The following is a 22,440-nucleotide window of genomic DNA, read 5'->3' as shown; positions in this document are numbered from 1 at the left end:
AATATTACAAAAAGAATATATATTAAAGGAACCATAACAAAAAAGACAGCAGGTTATTCATTTCTATACTTCTTTATTATATTTAGATTAAACTTTTCTCCACACCACCTATGAGGTAGAATTCCAGGTGAGTTTTTTTATTTTGCGTTGGGGTCTCCCCTGTAGGCCAAATCCACCTTTCCTAAGTATTCATTAATATTCCTGACTGATATTTACTACTAAAAGTAAGAGAAACAATGAAATAATACATTGCACTTTTAGTAAAACATATTTACTTTTTTATGTTGTTTGGGTGCTGGAAGGTATCGCTGGGTTTCATGGTTTAAATCACATTTTTGTTGAAATCTCTGAAGCATAACCTCTATGTTCTTAAGTATTTGGCTTTGATTGTTGATCAATTGATTTCAAAGTGTTAATTATACTGAAAAGTCAAAGTCATTTTCCGTCATTGGTTCTTCCACTTCTCTATGTGTATATATTTTTCTTTGTCCTATGATTTAATCACTGACTGCTCTCCTGCAGCACTGCAAAATTATTAGTGCCCCTTTTCTCCTCATATATATATGTACCAAATGCACATGCTTGAGCAGAGTGTTCTTTATCATATACTCTGGACAACTACAGACATACCTATGCATATCAATTTTTCTTCCATTATTCTATTCATAAAACCCACAGTAAAATCTTTTTTTAGAATATTATGCATTTCACCTATAACAAAACCATACTCACGTGAAGCACAATTATAAGACAAATATATATTAATATTACCTTCTCGTTTATAAAAGAATGCAAAATTTTTCCCATTTGCATTCCATTCTTTTTTTTTTAAATAAGTTGTTTCCATATTATTTAATATATCCTTTGTTCCATAACAATCTACAAAATTAGTGTTATAAAATAATAATATTTTCGCATTATTTCTCGCTAATTTTGTGAATGAAATAATTATTTGACTTCAACAAAAAATGTAAGTACGAAATTAACCTAAAAATGACCATATCCTTTGTTCCATAACAATCTACAAAATTATAGTGTTATAAAATGATAATATTTTACTAATAATTTAGACCTTATACACTTATTTTCGCATTATCTGCTTCTAACTTTGCCTATGAAATAATTATATTACCTGAACAAAATGTAAATACAAAATTAACCTAAAAATGACATCTAACCATAACTAAGACTGTGGTACGGAAGGCGTGGTACAAAAAGGATGCGAATTTTGAAAACTGTCAGGTTAGATAGAACAATTGCACACGTGCAGTCCTAACCAATAGAAACTTGTATAGACATAGATGGCGAGGCCTTTTACTGTCGTCTCTATTTTTGTTTCATTATTCTCTCATCATATTAAGCGTTGCCTAACGATACATTTTGATAAATATAAATGTTGATTATAACCTATCGATTTTTATTTGAATTGATTATTTTCTAGGATTATAACCTCGATTATACTTGACTTAGTAGTTTTTATTTTTAGTAAATAAAATGAATTTCAATTAGGTGAATCTTAAAATATGATCTATGCATCAAATTTGTTACTACTGATTCAGGCACGTATCAGTCAAATAGTTTATACTATTTCGTATTGTATCGTAAATATCATATTGTAAAACATGGCTTTTATTGTGGAAAATCCAACTATAGAAAATCTTCTTGCTGTCGTGCAATTTTTGGCTGCCCAGGGTCATCAACCAATAGATATTTATCAACGCATGAAAGCAGTTTATGGAGTATCATGTTGTTCACAAGATACAGTTGTTGATTGGTGCAACAAATTCAAACAAGAGCAAATAACCACGAAAAAGCTGTCGCCCACAAAAAGGGCATTGGATGAAGTAACTGCAAGAGACAATAACAGTGGTGGTTAAGGATTTTACAATTAATTATTTTTTACTAATTTTTTTTCCTAACAAACTCCAGATTTTTCACAGAAAGTGTTCTTAGATTGTTGCTTAATTGAATAAATAATATGTATATATATATTTCTAATTTTTGCTGAATGATATTTTCCAATACTTTTTTGAACTAATTAAAATCATGATATATTTATGAAAACTATTTATTACATAAGATATTAAAAATTACATTTCTGTTATGGGATCAATATTAAGTATTTGCAATGCATTATAAAAGACATACTGTAATGTTTTTATCAAATAGATTCGTGCATGTATGAGTGGCAACAGATGTTCACGGGGATCCTAAAATAGTTATTTTAATGAAAAATGTACAAATTAGAGATTATCTTACTTACAGTTAAAATTCTCACTCTCCTGTAATAAACACTAAATATGCCAGATAAATTTGATAAAAATGTAATTAGATTTTGCGGGCTAAAAATTTCCTTTTCGATATCTTTAATACAGTTCTTTATTAAAATAGGAAACTGCAAAATATATCCATAATATATTTCCCATTCTTCCTACAAGTATATATTTTATTTATGTTTGTAATTGATATAAATACCTACAGGTTGATTTAATAATGTAACATCTATTTCTTCCACATTTGGCAATTGTGTATAAATGCTTTGATCAATTTTCCTTTGAAATTCTTTCAATAAGACTGATATTCTTGCACAGTTATAAAATATGAAAGATGGCCCTATAAGTACCAGTTAAAACTACTTTAAAATAATACCATTTTATAATTCAGACCTTTATTTACATTGCTTGAACCATTCAGCATAACTTTTATAGGTTTATGAGGCTTATTTGAAAGCAATTCTATTGTAACTGATGATACACCTAATTTATGAAAGTACTCCCGGTAATCAGAATCTGCTTTTATATTAACTTGATATCTATGCTGAGCCATCATCCTCATGTCTGATGCCCTTTTACTGAAAATATTTTAGCAATAGACAATAATTATGTAAATTAGCAATAATTTAAACCATGTAACATTTACTTTATTAAGTCCATTGCTGAATTTGTAGTGTCTTTTACACCTTTTTGATTCATAACTGGTCCAACTACTAAAAATGGGAAATTCTGCTTTTTGTTAAGTCCTATATAAATTTTTTTGCTGTCATGTTGTGCCGAGCTTGTTGTTAATTTTATTAAATTGTCAGCTACCTTTTTTAAAATAGACAACCTTAATATGCTCAAGTTCCACACATTTAAGTCATTATTGTCTATATCCTGTTCACTTACAATTTCAATATTGTAGCTAAAAAAATTGCATCCTCCATATAACTTATTTGCTTTTAATATAGAACTTAAATGGTTTGTAAATACAAATGGTCTATGTAAAAATATATGTACATGGTTATTTATGACTTTAAATTTATATATTTGCACTAAATCTTTTAAAAAGATTTTGAGTTTATTTAAAGCACACTCAAGATCATCTTCGTCTTGTGCATATCTCAATATACTTTCTTCGCGATTTTCTTGCCTTGCTGGTAAAACAGAAAGCCAACTTTTTCGCAACAAAGGAAAACTGATATCTCCCAGTTCTTCAAGATATTTTGTATGAAGCTTTACAATAGTTTGGTTGCTTTCTGGTGATACGTCTATAAGTGTTTTATATAAATGTACTATATAAATATCTAATGGAGACATAACTGCTGAAATAATCCCATAACTGTTATCCACAATTAAACACAATTTTATTAAAGATGTAAAACATCATAAAATACAATATTATAATATATAAAATACAAATCTCACTACTTAACCTAAAATATGTAATATATTAATTAGCGCTGGGAACTATCGAATGAAAGTCGATAGTCAAACGCCAATTCCTTTTCACATTAATTTTGAAATAGAAAAGGAGAATAGTATTCTATACGGCAGTTATTTTAAAATAAATTTAAGTTGGCAAGCAGCGACCATTTCATAAATCTAATGGTCGTAATGAAATCTAATGGTCGTAATCAATCTAAGATCGTAAAGAAGACTTAACAAAATAATATTAATTTTTGTCAATAATATATTAATTTTTTATATATTAATATTCGTTTATATTAAAATTAATAAGTTGTAGGCACCTATTCAATTTCTTGTTCCTAAAATATAAGTAATCTAAGTTTATTAAGTTTACATACATCTATACAGTATCTTACTTGGAAAAACGTCACGGCTTAAACTGAATAATAAACCTAAGTTTAGCTGCGGTATGTCATAAAAAACTGCTAAAGTTAACATCATAAACGTAATGCCGAAAAATAGATACACTAAAACAATGCATTTATATTCAGTGCTTTTGTTAACTTGTTACATATTTATAGATAAAAAATTCATTAAAGACATGTCAATACCTGTTGTTACCATTTTATATAAAGATAAATACAATCCACGTAGTTCGTTTGAATATCCAGGAATATAGTCCCCTAAACCAATAGTGGTCAGAGATATAAAACAGTAGTATATTGCATCCAAATATGTCCATCCTTCCTCTAAATAGTAAAATATAATAGCGGGAAGGAAAATGGTTAATATTACCAAAAAAGTTACTAAAAATATAAATTTTAATGTTGTTTTAAAAACAGAGGTTTCGGAGAGTATTTTAGATTTAATTAAATGTTTTCAGTTCTAAAAATAGCATTTAGAGTCATAATTTCAGTTTCTGTTTACCTATGATAATTAAATGCAATAATCTAATACTGAAAGGTTGATAAAACCGTTGCAACTTTGAATTAAGCCACTGCAGAATCCACATAGCTGGAACCAGGAAACGTTCTACTAGCCCAGAAAGTAAAACTAGTGTCAAGGGAATGCCAACGATGGCATAAAGTATGCAAAATATTTTACCACTTCTGCTCAAGGGAGTTATTTGGCCGTAACCTATAACAATAAATTATTGTATTTGAATGACTGTTTTAATTACAATTTCAATTAATACTGACCTATTGTCGTTACTACACAACTGGTAAAAAATAAAGATTGCGTAAAGTCCCAATTGTGCTCATTAGTTCCATTAATTGTTACCGATATTCCCTTTTTACTGGCTTTTACTACTTCTACGATCAACTCATCCAGTGCTTGTTCTGTTAAGAATAAAAACAATATTATTGGAACATAAAGTTCGTTGAACCGTTTAAAAATCCTCTCAAAAATCAATGTTTGTTTAATTTATTCGCTTTGATTTTGGATACTGTTTACCTGAAACATTGGGATACATTTTTCTAAAATTCGCGACATAATTGTCTAATTGTATTCTAGCTCCTAGTTCCACGGGGGTTTCGAAGAAGGCGAAGATGATCGCACCCAAACATAAAAACAATACGTAAAACAGAACGTAGAATGAAAAATAAAAGGAGGGTTTCTCGATACCTAGCAGTTTTCTACAGACAATGTCATTACTTTTATTTGATTTCGGCAAAAGTTTCGTAGTTTCACTCGGCGTTATAGCACTGTACGTCCTGTATTCCATAACGAAATAATAAAAATTAATTACACACTAATTGATAGTCACACTTGGAGTATCACATAATTTACTGTGTCTGTTTAAAGAAACAGATTCAAAATAACTAGTGATTATTTAAGATAGAAGTGGTCTTATTGTTATCTTTTATATAAACAATTCTACGCTGATAAACACCACTATTAGTATACAACTGTTAAAAAGTCTACATTAATTTAAAAACATTTTATATTGGGTTGGTAAAAAATAATTTTGTTATAATTTATTTTTATTTAAGCATCTGAAGTCTAAAAATTTACGATGAGTTTTCACAATACAGATTTAGTGGCACATGTATTCTGATTGTTATTTCATTCTCGCTAATATTCATAATTAGAGCTTTTAAATTAAATACCACAATAAATAAGATATTCAATTAGTTAGTTATTACAACAACAACAAGTTATTTTAAACAATCCTGATTCTGATTTATTAGGTGCTTGCATGTATTCTGATCATTCTTTCTATTTAAAAAGGCATTTATTGAGAGAAAATAGTATAATATAAAATAATCAATATATTTTTTACAACTTTTTTTCCCATCTTTCTGGCAATATAGTGAAATAATGATGATTTGGCAGCGATCATCGACCTATACTCGCACTTCTTTACACTACAGTTTCTGATACCACCGGATATGCTTTACGGGCTTGAATATTACGCTTTTATGTTGATATGGAAGGACGGCTCTCCTGGACAGTAATTCGACTACTTTTCAGGGTCAGTCACAATACGCCGTCACTCTTTTTGGATCTTCCCATCTGCATGTAAATATTTAGAAACAATTTAATCATGAACTAACAAATTATCTGAAAGTTCCTTATGAGTTTGAGGTGGGTTTTCGTCTTATACTTTAAATAATTGAAATGAGAACCGACAATTGGATATGACAGATAAAAATTCAATGAGTAGGTACAATCACGTCGCATATTTAGCTGAGATTAGCGACTACATTGGGATGCACCGACACTCTTTCAAAGTACTTCACACAAATACGTTGAATTGCACTCGTTGTAACATTAACTCCAACTCGTTGGAGCATTAACAATGGCACGCAACGCTTTATTTTGGAACCGTTTTTTTTTTGAATGATGGATATATTAGATTTGCTAGCGGTACCCCATAGTTGGATTTCATATGATCAAATAGGCTTGAGTATAGATTCATACAGCAACACCTTGTTATCGAATGCTAACTTGGATTTGCGCCCGATGAGCCAAAACATTTGATACAAGCTGTTTTCGTTTGGAGAGTATGTGCTTCTTCCAGGTTAGGCGTCGATTTAAGTGCATATCAAGATATTTAACTTGTTCTGCTTGGGGGAGTTGACGATGATTGATATTCACTGGTGGACATGTTCTTCTACGCAGGGTAAACGTTACATGGGTCGATTTTGTTTCATTGACTTTAATGCGCCGTGCCTTCAACCATAATTGTATTTGATCGAGGTGGATTTGTAGGTTTATTGATGCTATGACTGGATCTTCATGGGATGCCAAGATTGCCGTGTCATCTGCGTATGTTGCCACAGTAGTTATTTTTGTGGTGGGCAGATCGGCTGTATACAGAAGATACAGTACTGGACCCAGTACACTACCTTGCGGAACTCCTGAATATATGGGATCGGATATATATATATCGGTAGGTTCATCGCCTTGATTTACAATAAAAACAGTTCCGTGCTAGCTCTCGAAGAGAACGGTCGTGTCCGGTCCGCCGAACCTACCTGCGCTTCCGAGAATTACCCGAAACTTTCTCAAAGACGGTCGATCCGTTATCACGTTTCCACCAGTGCCTACTTCAAAAAAAAAAAAGCGTCTGTAAGCGCCGAAAAGGCGCATTTTCAGACAACGTTTAACGTTTGTAATCGCCGGAAAGCGTTTTACAAGCGGGGCAATGGCGTCCCACACGCCAGAGCCAGCACCGCCTTCAGAAAGTTGCCGTCTAACAACCGACAAATGTGCCGATGATAGCCCTGACGATGCCCCGATGAGAGGTAATGAACTCATCGAGTACCTAAAAAATGAAAACGCAGAGCTCAAAATTGAGGTTACCCAACTGCGAATACTGCTAACAAAGCAAGGAGAAGAGCTCTCCGCAATGCGGATGATGCTGCAAGACGCCCTTACTAAACCCACCCCGGCGCAGTTAGTACATCAACCTCAAGAGACAACAAATGAAATCACATCTCAACCGCTAGAAAATGAAGATCCGGATGATGGATTCACCGTGGTGGGAAAGAGGAAGAGGGACCCCATCACCCCACCACAACCAAGTCAGCTGTCGAAGGCCGTCGATAAGGCTAGACATGCAGCTGCAACCAAGCCGGCTGCCAAGCCGTCTACCCAACCCATCCAGCAGAGAGCCAAGGCCAACTCGCAACCATCAACCTCCAGAAATGCCGTCAGATCAGCGTCCACCAAGCCGCTAACTAAGACAGCTACCCAGCCAACGCCCAAACCAGCGGCCGTCAAGACGACCCAGCCAATTCAGGTAAGTAGCCAAGCTATTAATTTACTAAATACATCGCCTCAAGCTACCACAGTTCCAAACACTTCGGGAACTGCCTCACAATCACCAACCTCACTACCTATGCCAACTCTTTCGGCGAACCCAAATCCAACCACTGCTCCAAGAAAGGAAAAAATCCCACCCATTGTTCTTCGTGACACGAAAAAATATTCAGAAATCCTTAGAATTGCGAAAGATAATTCAATAGAAATTACCGCAACTTTAAGCCGAAAGGACGGAACTCGCTTATTTGTACCAACTTCGAACGATTTCCGCAAACTGACCAAGCTTCTTGAAGACCGGAAATACGCATTTCACTCCTTCTGCCCTCCTTCTGAAAGGGCAATACGAGTCATCATCCGCAACATCCCAACGATTGTTACGGTTGACGAAGCCAAAGAACACCTTATTTCGCAAGGTTTCCACCCAAAATCTCTTCAAAGGTGGAAAAAACAGGCGAAGACCTTCCCATAATCCAGGTCGTTGTTCCTAACGAAGAAAGGAACATCATTAATCTCACCAAAATAGGCCTGTCAATCGTGAAAGTCGAACTCCAGCGAGGCAACGGCCAGCCTGTGCAATGCTACAACTGCCAGCTGTTTGGCCATTCCAGCTCTCGCTGTAGAGCGCCTCCCCGGTGTGTCAAATGCGCCGGACACCATGAAACTCGTTTGTGCACCAAGGTACGCGATGAGCCACCTAAATGCAGCAATTGTGGAGACCCACACACAGCCAATTACACAGGCTGTAGCTGTCGACCTGCTCCCAGGAATCTTAGACCAACACAATCCAGACAAGCCTCCGGCAACACAAACTCTGCGTGGACCAACCAGGGAGGCAGGAGGTTAGCTCAAAAGCTGGCCTCCTCCAACCAGGCGGCTCCCGCCAATATCCCAGCCCCTGCCCCAATGCAACCTTCTGCACTGCCAGCGGGTCTTCCAACTACCTTCACACTGCAGCAGATGCTCAGCATCCTGCAGTTCATTCAATCCCAACAATTATTTCCCAATGTAGCCGCCTAAGCGGCAACCCCCCCTTTCCCATCTAGCTTTCAGCAGTTGTCTACTCGTCAAAATGGCTGCTTCCAAAGTTCTTAAAATCATGTCGTGGAATGCCAACAGCTTACGCGATAAAAAAGTGGAGCTGGAACTCGTTCTTTCGTCTTCAGACATCGATATAGCACTTATCCAGGAGACTCTCCTAAAACCCTCTCATCGTTTTTCCCTTCTAAACTACACGGTTTACAGGAATGACCGTATCCCAACTCGCGGTGGCGGAACTGCTATACTAGTCAAAAAAGGAATTAAACACAACCTTCTGCCTCCAATTGTATCGTCACCAAATATCGAGTCCACCTCTATCCAGGTGGAAACTCAGGATCGTCCAATCGCGATCACCTCTCTGTACAGGAAATGCTCCACACATGACTCGTCTGCCTTCAAAACGCTCTTTGACGGCCCAACCTCAAAAATAATCGGTGGAGACTTCAACACTCACCATCCCATGTGGGATTGCGAGCGCGCAAATCCGAGCAGGCAACGACATCGCAGCACTGAGTGCAAACTTAGGGCTTGGTCTCGCCCTGCCGGATGAGCCTACCCATCATCCCGCTATTGGACAACGGGGCACTCCACGCATTCTGGATTTTTTCATTCTCCAGAATATCAATCGTCCTTGTGATGTACAAGTTCTCGACGAGTTACATTCGGACCATCGTCCGATTATATTAACTCTCGGGGATTGTTGTGCAATCGAAATTCCTCGCTTCAAGGCCAGAAAGAAAACCGACTGGAAGAGATATCAGGAAATTCTCTTGGAATCCGGTCCAATCCCGAAGATTGATCGACCTGACCAACTCGAGCGTGCCGTGTCGAAGCTAACACGAGACATCCAGTCCGCCTATCACAATTCATCATTCGAAGTTCCATCTTATTCAAACTCTCAAAGTGAGCCAGTTCCTGAAGGCATCAAGTCACAGATCCGACTCAAAAATCGTCTCTATCGTAGAGCTCGTGCCACCCTCAACTCGGCAGACAAAAGGGAGGCCAACAGAGTAAAACGAGAAGTGAAGGAATCCATTAAAGCCTGGCGATCCGAGAAATGGAACTCATTTCTAGCGGACCAAAGACTGGATGGCCCCGCAACTTTCTGGCGACTCTCTAAAAGCCTCGTGGGGAAGGTGCAAAACGTCATACCCCCCCTTAAAGTCAGCGGAGACAGGAACTTTTGCAGTCACCGACCGCGAAAAGGCCGAGCTCCTCGCTAAAACCTATGAGGCTCAAATGGAACGCCTCCCTCCTGCTACAAATATAAACGCTGCTGACAACGACAAAATCATTAGGAATTCCAACTCCGTTGGTTCGCAAGTGCCTCCGAGTTATCTTTTAAACCATCTAGTCACTCCTAAAATACTCACTCAAATGATCAGCAAGATTCGGAATAAGAAGGCCCCGGGTTTCGATAATATTTCGATATCCATTCTGAGGCTGCAACACTTTCCATCCACATGGAAACATGCATTCATCGCAGTTATCCCCAAAAAAGGAGCTAAGTCATCACCTTCTGACTACAGACCTATCAGCCTACTAAGTTCCATTTCCAAACTGGCTGAAAGAGCAATTCTTTATGCCCTCAATGATTTTACGAAGACAAACAATATCATTCCAGATGAGCAATTCGGGTTCCGCGCCAAACACTCAGCCGTTCATCAGGCCCATCGGCTGGCCGCAAAAATCAACTGTGCTTTTAACCGACGTGAAAGACTTGGAGCGGTCTTCTTGGACCTAACCAAAGCCTTTGACAAGGTTGGGCTCGAAGGCTTAGTGGCGAAATGCATCCGATTAGGTCTACCTGATGACCTAACAGCTCTTATCAAATCATTTCTGTCAGGACGATCGTTCCAGGTGAAGATTAAAGATATTATCTCTAGCCGGAAAACCATCGAGGCAGGAGTTCCACAAGGCTCCCCACTGGCACCCGCTCTATTTAATATCTTTCTTTCAGATATCCCTAGGAGACCACAAGTTGAGGCTGCTTTTTACGCAGACGACACTGCTTACTTTGCTTCTTCAAGAGTAGCAACGCACATCCTAAGCAGACTCCAAAAACAACTCGATGAGACGGTCCAGTGGTTACATCTCTGGAGGTTGCAGGTCAACCCACAGAAAACCCAGGCCATCTTCTTCCACAAGAAGCGTTTTGCACCGAGCATTTCGCGTCTTAAAATCGAGAACGCAGAAATCCCATGGTCAGAAGAAGCCACCTATCTCGGTCTTGTCTTCGATCGCAAATTTAGGTGGAATTCCCACATTCAAAAGTCCCTCCATAAAGGTCAAGGTATTGTTAATTTGCTGTTCCCGCTTATCAACAGAGCCAGCAGGCTTCCTCTATCTATAAAATCTCTCCTGTACAAGATGCTGGTTCGATCAGTCGTTCTATACGGCTCCAGTGTCTATCTAAAATACGTCTCCCCTAGCCAGGTGGAACGTCTCCAAGTGTTTCAAAACAAAATTCTTAGGAGAATTATCAATGCCCCATGGTTCGTCAGGAACAATCAAATTCATAGAGAAACAGACGTCCCCCAAGTTCACGATTTTATATCTGAGGTTTATTCGAGATATTTCTCCACTCTTCGTCTCTCGGACAATAGATGTATTACCGAGCTGGCCGATATTTCAGGCCAATAACTCATTCGGCTCTTCGTAGCCTTATTCTATCACAGCCGACACTACCCCTTCGTGCTCTAACTCCTAATTGTCTCGACCTTCTCCGGCGAGCGATTAACTCATGTACCGCAAGCTGCGTGGTATGATAACGACGCCACGTCCTTGCCTGGCCCTTGTGCCTCTTAACGGTGTTACCGGTTACGGGCACCCTCCTTACTAACAGTAAGAAGTATCAGTTAGGGTCATTGGATCAGCTGATAGGGTGGGGTTTAGTGGGTAGCCCAGAGGCAGCCTCCACATAACCAGTCCAACTCGCTTATTCTTGCGGGTCTTCCCGACCAGGTATCCGTAACAGGATTCCCCTACCCGGCTCCAGGCCAAAAAAAAAAAAATTTACAATAAAATGTCTATTGGGGAGATACGATTTTAGTAACTGATAGTCCGGATGAGGGAGAATTGTCTTTAGTTAAACCCGCAAGCCTGTATGCCATACTTTGTCAAAACCCTGAGATATATCTAGAAAAACAGCCGAACAATATCTTTTGGCATTTAGGTCAGTGTTTATTTTGTTTACAAGTTTGTGCACTTGTTCTATAGTCCCATGCTTATTGCGAAACCCAAACTGTTGTTCTGGAATAATTTTTCTTTCTTCTATTATAAAGTTTAGCTTCTTGATGTATAGTTCCTCGAAAACTTTTGAGATTATCGGTAATAAACTTATAGGCCGATAGGAGGTCACATCTTCTGGTATTTTTCCTGGTTTAAGAATTATTAGTATTTTAGCTACTTTCCAGATGCTAGGGAAGTAATTAATTCGTAGAATAGCATTAAATATAAATGTTAATAGCTTCATACCCTTTTCTGGTAATTCTTTTAAAATTTTACCAGTAATTACAAGTCATAACCAGGAGCTTTTTTAATATTAATTTCTCTCATTATTGTTTGTTTAACTTTTTTGACCGTTAATGTCTCGTGCGGTAAGTCCATTTGAAATGGCGAATCCAGAAAGCTAGTAATTTTATTTTCGTCATCTTTATGTAGCTGAGACTGGAAAGTTTTAAAAACATTTAAGTGTTTTTAAGTGTTTTGAGAAAATGTCGGCCTTCTCTTTATTGCTTCTAGTTCAATTATTTTCGTTTGTTTTAATAGGTGGGTTATGCTGCTGGGGTCTCTTAAGCTTTCTTGTTGCTTTCCACAACGAATACTCTGTAGCCTCAGTTGGTGACAAATTCTCTAGGTATTCTTGAATGCCTTGGTTTTGTTAATTTTGAATTAGTTCTTTCAGCTCTTTTATTGCCCTATTAAATTTTCTTTTATTCTCTTCAGTCCTTTGCTGTTGCCAATTCCGTCGTAACTTTCTTTTTTCTGCTATCTTTTTCTGTATTGTACATAATATATGTATATTTTTTTTTGGAAATGTTTCATTGTTAGGAGTCGTGGAATATGCTACCTCCTGTATATTTTTGTAATATTTATTGCTGTCATTTCTATGTCAATCTCAGTTTGTAACGGTAAGTTTAGAGAGATGTTTCGGTTTAAGTTTTCTCTAAATGAGGACCAGTTAGTTCTATTATTGCACAGAGAAAGGGGTTTATCTTTGATGTTAATTTTTGAAAAAAGTGTTACTATTATTGGTGAATGATCAGCAGACAGGTCAAAACATGATTCTTCATGACACTTTTTTGTATAAAATTTTTTTGTAATACAGAAATCTATAGTATCTGGTTTTTTATTTCTGTTTGAACGCCAATATGTTGGTTCACCAGTAGAGATATGTTATAAATTATTTGTCTTTATTGCTTTTAGTAGTTCTCTACCTTTTGAGGTTATTATTCTTGAACCCCACATTAAATGTTTTGCATTGTAATCTCCTCCAGCTATAAATCTATTCCCTAGCGTACTGAAGAATTCTTGAAAGTGTTCTGCCTTGTTGTTATGTTTGGGTGGGCAATTAATCGCAGACATTGTTAATGGTTTATGGATTTCCTCTATGGTTATATTGGTGGCTTGCAGGTAGTCTTTGCGGAATTTTTTTTTCGAAATGCTTTAAATCATCTCGAATGATTATGGATGTACTCCCATGTGCTTTATCAACAGAGTGATTGTATGATAAAGTTTATATTTGGGAATTTTCAAATAATGTTTGCCCGTAAAATGTGTTTCGGAAACCATCATAACATCAATATTTTGTTCAGTTACGAACATTTTTAGTTCCCTGGCGTGTTGGAGCCCATTGGCATTCCAAACGGCGATTTTGTAGCTAATGGTTTCAGGCATTAGGTAAGTTTGATGACGACGGTTGTGAGTAGACCAAGCATCGTACTCATTTGATCTATTAGTTTGGTCATCATGTTTTCTAATCTACAAATGTTGCTGTTAGTTTCAGTAGGTTGTGGTGTGGTTTCTCGATTTTGTGCTGAACCATTTGGGCATAAGTTATGTCTGGTTGACTTGATCTGGTGGGTAGACTGGTAGGTGTGGACACCAATTTAAATCTTCTCTCGGATTTTGGCCTGAATGTACGGCCATTAGGTATTTCTTTAATCTAATTCTTTTACAAGAACTTTAAAGTGCTCCGCTTCGAAGAACTGGATTTTCATTATTTCATAGCTTACTGTTTTAATTGTGTAATTCGTAGTATTGGTTTTCAATAGGTTATGCATGTGTTTTATTACTCCTACCTTATAGACGGTTATTGGTGGTGGTTTGGGGACAACTTTTTCAGGGCTTGGTTGTATATTCTCTTCAATTTCTTCCGACAGGTTGCTAAAGCTGTTTTTTGTCTCTATTGGTTTCTGTAACCAATAGTCACTGATTCTTGTTTATTTCCTAGCGATTTCTTCTTCTGGGTTTATCAATCGTTTTTTGTTAATGACTGTAGTCCATTCTGATGGTGGAGTTTGCGTTATTGCTGATTGTTCTAATCTTATATTAAAGTGTGCAGGTGATTTGGTTGAATCGCTGTGGTTTGCCATTATTGGATTTTTAATATTTTATTTTATTTACTTCCAGAGGATAAAAAAATAAAATAAATACATTGTTTATTGCACTCACTTCATTTTTCACTTACGTATTATTTTTTGCACTAGTTTTTGACCAAACATACTATAAAAGAGTGTCAAAAGGACTGTTGTAAAATAAGGGGAAATAATCTTTAAACACTAGTAAAAATGAGATGCAGTCTTTTTGTCTGGTCACGTAAACACGTATTCACTACACTTTAAGTCCACTGAGAGACGGATAGCCGCATCTGTTATGCGTTTTGAACACTCAATTGAAAGGCATAGTTATCACAATTTTCTTCTCTTACATTATGCAATATCTCAGATTGGTCACAATGCCAGTAAAGTGGGTAAAACCAGACTAAATATAAAAGCAAAACTAGAGATAATTTAAAGTCATCAACGAGTTCGGTAGGAAATATTCTATCTCTATATTAGTAATTCGATAACCACCATCCTATTTTATAACTATAATAACTCTTAAAGAATCATTAATACAATGGAATCTAAATGGATTATTCCAAGTTTTAATGATCTTATAATCATAATTTCTCACTACAGGCTCCTATTAATTCTATTACAGGATTTTAGTATGAAGCCTTCAGATAATCTTTCTATCAGACATCATTGAATGTTCACAGAAATTAGTCTCGGTGAGCGAGCTTCCAGTGGAGTAGTTATTTGAGCCCATGAGTCAAGTCAAGTGATTGCAAACTAATAGGCATAGTATTAACAAATGTTTCCTTACATTATGCAATATCTCCATTTCCTCTTGCTATCTATACTACTATTAACTTTGAGCAATTTATCCCGCAATAACAGCTCCCATAATGAAGAAGTGTCTTGAATATTTATCAGGAGTCAGGAGGTTTTTCTTCTAGCAGTTCTCATTTTGATCCCCCAATCTCTTCCAATGGGCTACATATACCTACTTCCATATAAAAAAACGAAATGCAAGTGCTCCAACACATATCTTTATATACTCAGGAGGTTCTTCTTCTAGCAGTTCTCATTTCGATGCTCCAATCTCTTCCAATGGGCTACAGATACCTACTTCCATATAAAAAAAACTAAATGCAAGTGCTCCAACACATATCTTTATATACTCAGGAGGTTCTTCTTCTAGCAGTTCTCATTTCGATCCCCCAATCTCTTCCAATGGGCTACATATACCTACTTCCATATAAAAAAACGAAATGCAAGTGCTCCAACACATATCTTTATATACTCAGGAGGTTCTTCTTCTAGCAGTTCTCATTTCGATGCTCCAATCTCTTCCAATGGGCTACAGATACCTACTTCCATATAAAAAAAACTAAATGCAAGTGCTCCAACACATATCTTTATATACTCAGGAGGTTCTTCTTCTAGCAGTTCTCATTTCGATCCCCTAATCTCTTCCACTGAGCTACATATACCTACTTCCATATAAAAAAACGAAATGCAAGTGTTCCAACACATATCTTTATATACTCAGGAGGTTCTTCTTCTAGCAGTTCTCATTTCGATCCCCTAATCTTTTCCAATGGGCTACATATACCTACTTCCATATAAAAAAAACGAAATGCAAGTGCTCCAACACATATCTTTATATACTCAGGAGGTTCTTCTTCTAGCAGTTCTCATTTCGATGCTCCAATCTCTTCCAATGGGCTACAGATACCTACTTCCATATAAAAATGCGAAATGACTAAAATTTTACCATATTATTAAGTCTACCATAAAAATAATTCAGACAAATTCGATGTGAAAGTTATTCTGTTGGAATTATGTTATACTAATTATTCTGGATTTGAACTTTGATAAGCGTATTATTAAATATTAGGTGCTTACATGTATTTTGATTAGGGGTATCTATTGGTGAAAATACGAAGAATCAGCACGATCTGAAGATTCAAAATCGTTCACATAAGTGAGCAGTTAAGAGATGCTGAGGAATTGCGAAAATGTATCGATTGTTGGATCGCTGCCAAACCAACACTGTTGCCAGAAAAATGGGAAAATTGTAGAAAATAATCATAAGATATTCTAAGATATTTTGATTATTATATATTGTAGCTAATTTTCTCAATAAATACTTTTTTTAAATGAAAACATTATCAGAATACATACAACCACATAATATATTCAGGATTGCTTAAATAACATAAATTTAAAAATTTATTAGTTGCGGTATTTAATTTAAAAGCTAATTTTATAATCTGTGTAATATTTTAAGATTAATATAACAAATATTGGTTTCAAGTATTTAATGATTCTATTTAATTTATTATGAGATTCAAACCGACAATTCCCAGATTATTAATGAGTTCAAGTTTTTAAAAACCACTGTTATGACATTAATAAGATTATTATTACAGCATCTTTAAAAAACTGATTATTCTGATATTTGTGTTATTATGTAAAAAAAATATTTTCTCTGGCACAATAAAGTAATATAGTAAAATGCCCTGAAACCGATATTTTCTAATTTCATGTTATCGGTTTATATAGTATGTTAGACCGAAAAAATGATATGTCAGAGGAATAACAATAATGACGGAAATCTTTCGAAATATTCATACTAACCAAATAGAATACAAAAATAAAATTGGTTTTTAAAAATTATGTTCTATGGAACATAGTCTAAACTATTTTATGGATTTTACTAAAATTGAATTAACAACATAAAAATACAAGGGTTATTCCAATAGTTATTTAAATTATCAAAACAGATCAACACGACCAACGTAACAGCATAACAGCATATTACAAATCTGTGATTAAAACAGAATTATTAGTAGGGGATTTTATAATTAAACTTAATAGTTGCTTTTAGGCGGAAATTAAAATTTATTTCTATAAAAATATCTCCATTCTTGTCAATTATTTAACATGGAAAGAATACATTTGATAAAGATTCATGCAAATTTATTAGGTTTTACTTAAAATGATTGTTCACGATATAAAATCCTTCCAATTAAACAGCTAAAACATGTCGTGACGTCGATTATACTGCCAAATGTAGTTTGTTTGCAGTTTATAAATATGTAAAATTCGTTTTAGACTCGGAGCAAATTATCCCTTCTTTTTTGCAAATTTTAAGCTTATCCAAGTTAAAAAAGTTAAAGTTAAAAAACAGACAGAACGCTCTCTGATGCGTCCGAACATGTAACCGAATCAGTCTATAAAATTCGATTTGTGTTGGTACTAGTTGATCCTGTTGTCAAATTTGTACAAAAATCTTCAAACATTACTGTAACATAATAATTAGAGGCAACCCGTCAAGCATAAATCAAAATTCTAAATTAATGCGGCAACATTGCGACGTGTTGACGTCATGAAGTGAAGATGTGAAGTTTTTATGATAATATACTTTCTTTTAATCTCACATAAACTGTTTTAAAACATTACATACATTCAAACATGACAAACATGACACATTAAAATCTTAATAAATTTCCCTTAACTTCTTCTTAACTCTCATGTTTATACTATATTTAAATAGCGATCCTATTGAGCAAACCGTGTATTATAAATAGGAAGCTATATTGTTTGTTAATGATTTCGAGTTAATTGACCTGTAGAACTTCACAACGGCAACATATCGAAAATACGATAAACCAAATTAAACATAAAAAAACTTAATGAAATCATGCGTTCGATAATGCGATGTAGAGCGAATGGATTTTAAAATTGACGGGGCGATAACTTGATGTTTCTCCTGGCAACAGACTTTGACGTCTTTACAAAATATTAAATTGTAAAAGTATACCGAGACATGACAAAACACCAAATTTGGCGCATCTTTTAATACATAGGCTATACGTAAACATCGGTATTTATAAGGTTTAGTAGTACCTGATACAGATGGATGCTCATATAAAAAATTGTTTTTCATAGCGGCAAATTTCTTGGTCGTCAAATACGCTATTGGCACCTCTATAGCACAAAATACAGACGCTCCTATAGCGATAAAGATTAAATATCCCACCAGAAATAAAGGAAACTTAAAGGAATCTTCTGATATTTTCTTCATATTTTCATTTTCAACTGCCTTTGTTTCATATGAATCTTTAAGAAGATCACTGACAGTTAAAAGCAATACTTTTTCAGGTTATAATAAATTACTTTAGTTTTTGTCATATGTAGGAGTTCAACATTTTTGCGTCAGCAAATGAGGTTGTTTCTTATGATTTTTTTAATTTAGAGAGATATTAATTTAGATTAAATTAATATAATGGTAATTTTGATATTTCTAATTTTATTTATTATATTTATTCATATTATTATTTATTTTATTATGTTCTAATTATATTTAATTGGTGACACACACCCAGAGAAATTTTACTTACAAGTGTATCTTGAATGGGTAATCTTGGGACCATGTTTGTATATGCTTCAGAGGATCGGAGGTATAATAGTAAAGTAAACCATGCTGAACAGAATTTTCTTATAAGAAAAACAATAATTGTATCAATAGAACAACAAAGAGCGAACATTCAAAATATGCATTGTAAAATCTAAATATACGGTTAGCGTTAAACTATATACTTTCCAGAAATTTTTAAGAAAGAAAAAAAAGGCTGTGATACTATAAAAACTATATTCCTGTTGCAAGTGTTTTTATTGTGGCAATGTAAATTATTTCTCACTTCCATAGTTAACGAAATTGTAGTATAAATATAAATAGTAGCTTGTGTTTCAAAATATATTTTGTAGATATTGCTTTTATTAAATTTAAGAAAATACTATATGTACAGTTAAGAAATAACTTTTTACAAACTAAATTTTGTATTAATGTTAATGTTGACTGAAGGGGATATGATTTACAGAGATAATATTTAATGTTTTAAAGTATTCCACTATAAGACAAAATTTCCAGTATATTCTCATTTCAAACCATATTATTAGCCTAATGAAAAATTTGCCATATTTGTTAAACGTCAACTGTCAGGTTAGATCTGTTCATTTGATGATTTTTGATATTAATAGTTCAAATGTCAAATGTTATTTATATTGTTATTAAATCTGTTATTACATATTATATGGTTATTATGTATTATATATATTTATAAATAAAAATTTTAATTAAAATATATTTTCTAAATTTCCCACTTGTAGAGCCCTCTGTGGTTCTGCGTATAATTTAGTCACAACTTTTTATATGCAAGATCACTTTCTATGTCTCACTATTCTATGCTTAGTACGGTAACTTCATAAGAGGGCGTAAAAAAGTAAGTTTCGAATTTCCATCCACCAGTGGCGCTGTATCAAGTTAAAATTAGCTAAGCATACAATTTTATTTAGTTCCAAATTATTTGAGAAAATCTGTACTAATAATTTTGTTAAAATTTCAACTTTGATTTTATATGAAATAATTGTGTTATAACAATTATATATATTATAACAATTAATAATTGATTAAACGTTAATAAGATGCTTTGACTTTCCTATAATATGAAACATTTTGGAATCTACTCTTTATATCTTTATTTTATTTCTTAGGGGATGACTACAAATGTAACTTACTTGTAGTTCTTAATTGAACAGGTTATAAAAAATAAATAATTAACTTTAAGATTCCAATGCAAGCGAAATGTTACACACTTATAAATATTTAGGTCATAATATAATACTTTCGGTTTAAATACCATTTTTTCTGTTAATTCATTTAAATATTTATTAATTCACAACTTTTCTGTACTGATATTATTGTTTCAAATTTTATTGTTTGCACTCTTAAAGCAAACATAATAACGATTCAGATATGTCGGACCGCTTGTATATTTTGACATTATATTCATCATAAAATATTAATTTTTAAATTGTAAAGTTTATTATTTTATTATATTGAAGAATTACTGGAGGAACTGAGTTTATTTTCTATAGCATGTCTAATAAAACAGTCAATGCACGCTATCAAAATTGAAAACGAAAGGACGTCGCAGTGTTGCCGCATCAACTTAGACCAACTCAGATCGAATTTTATAGACTGATACAGTTACATATACCTAAAGTAAATAGATTAAAATAGAAAGAAAAATCCACTCCGTGTTTAAAATGAATTTTACATTTTTACAAACTATAATTGGCAATATATTCGACGTTATCTGTGTATTGGCTGTTTTATTTGACGAGCTTTATTACTCTCAAAACTCTCAAAAGTTTATATGTGACGCAGAATAATTGTTATGCATAGACTGACCAGTGGATGCAGTGAGATCGCCTTTTCATAATAATTGTTTGGTTAGTTTTTATTTTCTGATTAATACATTTCAAATTAAAAACTAAAATTAATTACCGATATAAATTTATTCAAACAAAATTCTATATATAGTTTATTCAAAGTTTATTTGTATATGCGTCATCGAAATTAGTGATGTCAAAACGTTGCAATGTTGCCGGATTAACTCTGAGTTTTAGTTCGGTTTGGCTTTGACATACAACAGAATTCTAATCTAAATAAAATAATTAAACAAAAATACTGTTATCAAATTTAATTTATTTTAACATTACAGTACATCTAATGCATATATTATCGAAGGACTTAAAACTACAATTAAGAACAAAGATATAATAGTTTGTAGGTTAGAATTGTTTTATTATAATATTTACATTAAACGCTTTTCCACGCTACCCATGAGTTCTAGGCGCGCTTTTTTTATGCTTGCCTAGGATGGATGGATGCCTAATCCACCTAATTAACAATTATATATCAAGGTAATGTATTTTACCTTCATTCGAGAGTGTATTTACTTGCTAAGTCATCTTGATATGACTGCATTTTTTATTTCTTCTGCTACTACCTGTGTACATCATTCTTGATAAAATTAATCATTGAATTCTGTCTAATGCATTTACCATATCTACAAAACATTTAGTATTCATTGTCTCTTCATACATTATAACCTAATTCTCATATTTAATTCTGAACAATTACGATAATATGTGTGCAGACAAATCTTTCATGCCCTACAATACTATTTTCTACAGTTATATTAATCTCATCACTCTATCTCAGGAATTTCCAGCATTGCACAGCATTATCACATATCCTGAAAGTTTCCACTTAATCACTTCCACTTTCCGAGTCAGTGTCCAATTCAATCACTAAACTGTTAATTTCTAATCTGTCTAAAACCTGTTCACGATTCCACCATTTACCAATTACTTCCTTTTGTATGTTTTATCGAGTCCATCCAAACCGAAGATGTTATGGTCGACAATGCTTCCTTCAACATATCAAAACGGTTCTTGACGGAATATCCTTCTCAATCAGCATGTCTATTATAATAAGTCTTTGCTAAGCCCCATATCAACTCGATTGAATTGAATCTACAGTGATAAAGAGGAAGTCGTAATACTATGTGACCATATTCAGCCATCTCATCAACTGTACATTTTTTTTCGGGCTTATTTATTAATAGTTCAGTTTTTAGCATAGTCTCTTCAAAACTCAATTCATGTTTTGAAAGCGATTCCGACATTAAAGCCGTTGTTAATGCTATTGTTGGATTTTTTCCACCAGTGTGCTATGATATGGTGCATTATCCATAATAATAACTGATAGTTCCTCTAGGTCCATTAACCATTTTGAAATATCCAGGTTTCATCAAGACACACACATTCACAAAATTTATCTTCCTTGATTTTATTGTACACTTTAAAAATTGAATTCTTCTTTTTAAGGCAATGTCTGTAAGTTCCATTAAACCTCTTCGACGGTTATATTTACACCATTTAAATTCTATGGCATGTAAGAGTGTATGAAAAATGTCTTACATCCCTCAAAAAACTGCAAGTTCCCAATTCTTTTATGTATGCTTTACAGACTAACAATTTTCTCTGAAATAATTTTA

At 34.2% G+C, this 22,440-nt stretch overlaps 2 protein-coding genes and 1 long non-coding RNA gene across 4 annotated transcripts; all 3 read right to left on the bottom strand.

Annotated features, from left to right (window-relative positions):
- Positions 1-4: 4 nt before the first annotated feature.
- Positions 5-1,271, bottom strand: LOC143191115 (uncharacterized). Its single transcript, XR_013004416.1, has 4 exons — positions 1,133-1,271; positions 772-1,021; positions 276-711; positions 5-218 (listed from the first exon to the last, which is right to left on the bottom strand). It is a non-coding gene; the product is annotated as an uncharacterized LOC143191115 (long non-coding RNA).
- Positions 1,272-2,052: 781 nt separating this feature from the next.
- Positions 2,053-3,703, bottom strand: LOC143191102 (DALR anticodon-binding domain-containing protein 3). Its single transcript, XM_076395872.1, has 5 exons — positions 2,920-3,703; positions 2,667-2,851; positions 2,480-2,613; positions 2,264-2,431; positions 2,053-2,210 (listed from the first exon to the last, which is right to left on the bottom strand). The coding sequence occupies exons 1-5, from the start codon at positions 3,573-3,575 to the stop codon at positions 2,091-2,093; spliced, it is 1,263 nt and encodes a 420-aa protein (XP_076251987.1). The 5' UTR covers positions 3,576-3,703; the 3' UTR covers positions 2,053-2,090.
- Positions 3,606-5,492, bottom strand: LOC143191106 (potassium channel subfamily K member 6). 2 transcript variants are annotated; one of them, XM_076395877.1, is made up of 6 exons: positions 5,292-5,492; positions 4,865-5,005; positions 4,593-4,802; positions 4,277-4,471; positions 4,082-4,192; positions 3,606-4,024 (listed from the first exon to the last, which is right to left on the bottom strand). In XM_076395877.1, exons 1-6 carry the CDS (start codon positions 5,389-5,391, stop codon positions 4,011-4,013), a joined length of 771 nt encoding a protein of 256 aa, XP_076251992.1. In that variant the 5' UTR covers positions 5,392-5,492; the 3' UTR covers positions 3,606-4,010. The 2 variants fall into 2 exon arrangements, with proteins under 2 accessions (XP_076251992.1, XP_076251991.1); XM_076395876.1 differs by having other exon boundaries at positions 5,121-5,490.
- Between the last annotated feature and the right edge of the window lie 16,948 nt (positions 5,493-22,440).

The sequence above is a fragment of the Rhynchophorus ferrugineus genome, unplaced genomic scaffold, assembly GCF_030347505.1.
Source record: "Rhynchophorus ferrugineus isolate W39M unplaced genomic scaffold, kcgeb_rfMv2 rfM2, whole genome shotgun sequence".
NCBI lineage: Eukaryota > Metazoa > Arthropoda > Insecta > Coleoptera > Curculionidae > Rhynchophorus > Rhynchophorus ferrugineus.
Note: the sequence above shows the minus strand (reverse complement) of the source record. Positions and strands in the feature narration are given on the sequence as shown.

Excerpts from the sequence above, each read along its gene's own strand:
- LOC143191106 (XM_076395876.1), bottom strand. The coding sequence starts at position 5,391 with ATGGAATACAGGACGTACAGTGCTATAACGCCGAGTGAAACTACGAAA. Across the intron at positions 4,472-4,592 it reads ATTGCATTTAATTATCATAG|TAACTTTTTTGGTAATATTA; the intron begins GTAAACAGAAAC and ends TTATATTTTTAG. Across the intron at positions 4,193-4,276 it reads ATATAAAATGGTAACAACAG|TGTATCTATTTTTCGGCATT; the intron begins GTATTGACATGT and ends GCATTGTTTTAG.
- LOC143191102 (XM_076395872.1), bottom strand. The coding sequence starts at position 3,575 with ATGTCTCCATTAGATATTTATATAGTACATTTATATAAAACACTTATA. Across the intron at positions 2,614-2,666 it reads TTCAAGCAATGTAAATAAAG|GGCCATCTTTCATATTTTAT; the intron begins GTCTGAATTATA and ends TGGTACTTATAG. Across the intron at positions 2,211-2,263 it reads GGAGAGTGAGAATTTTAACT|GATCCCCGTGAACATCTGTT; the intron begins GTAAGTAAGATA and ends TAACTATTTTAG.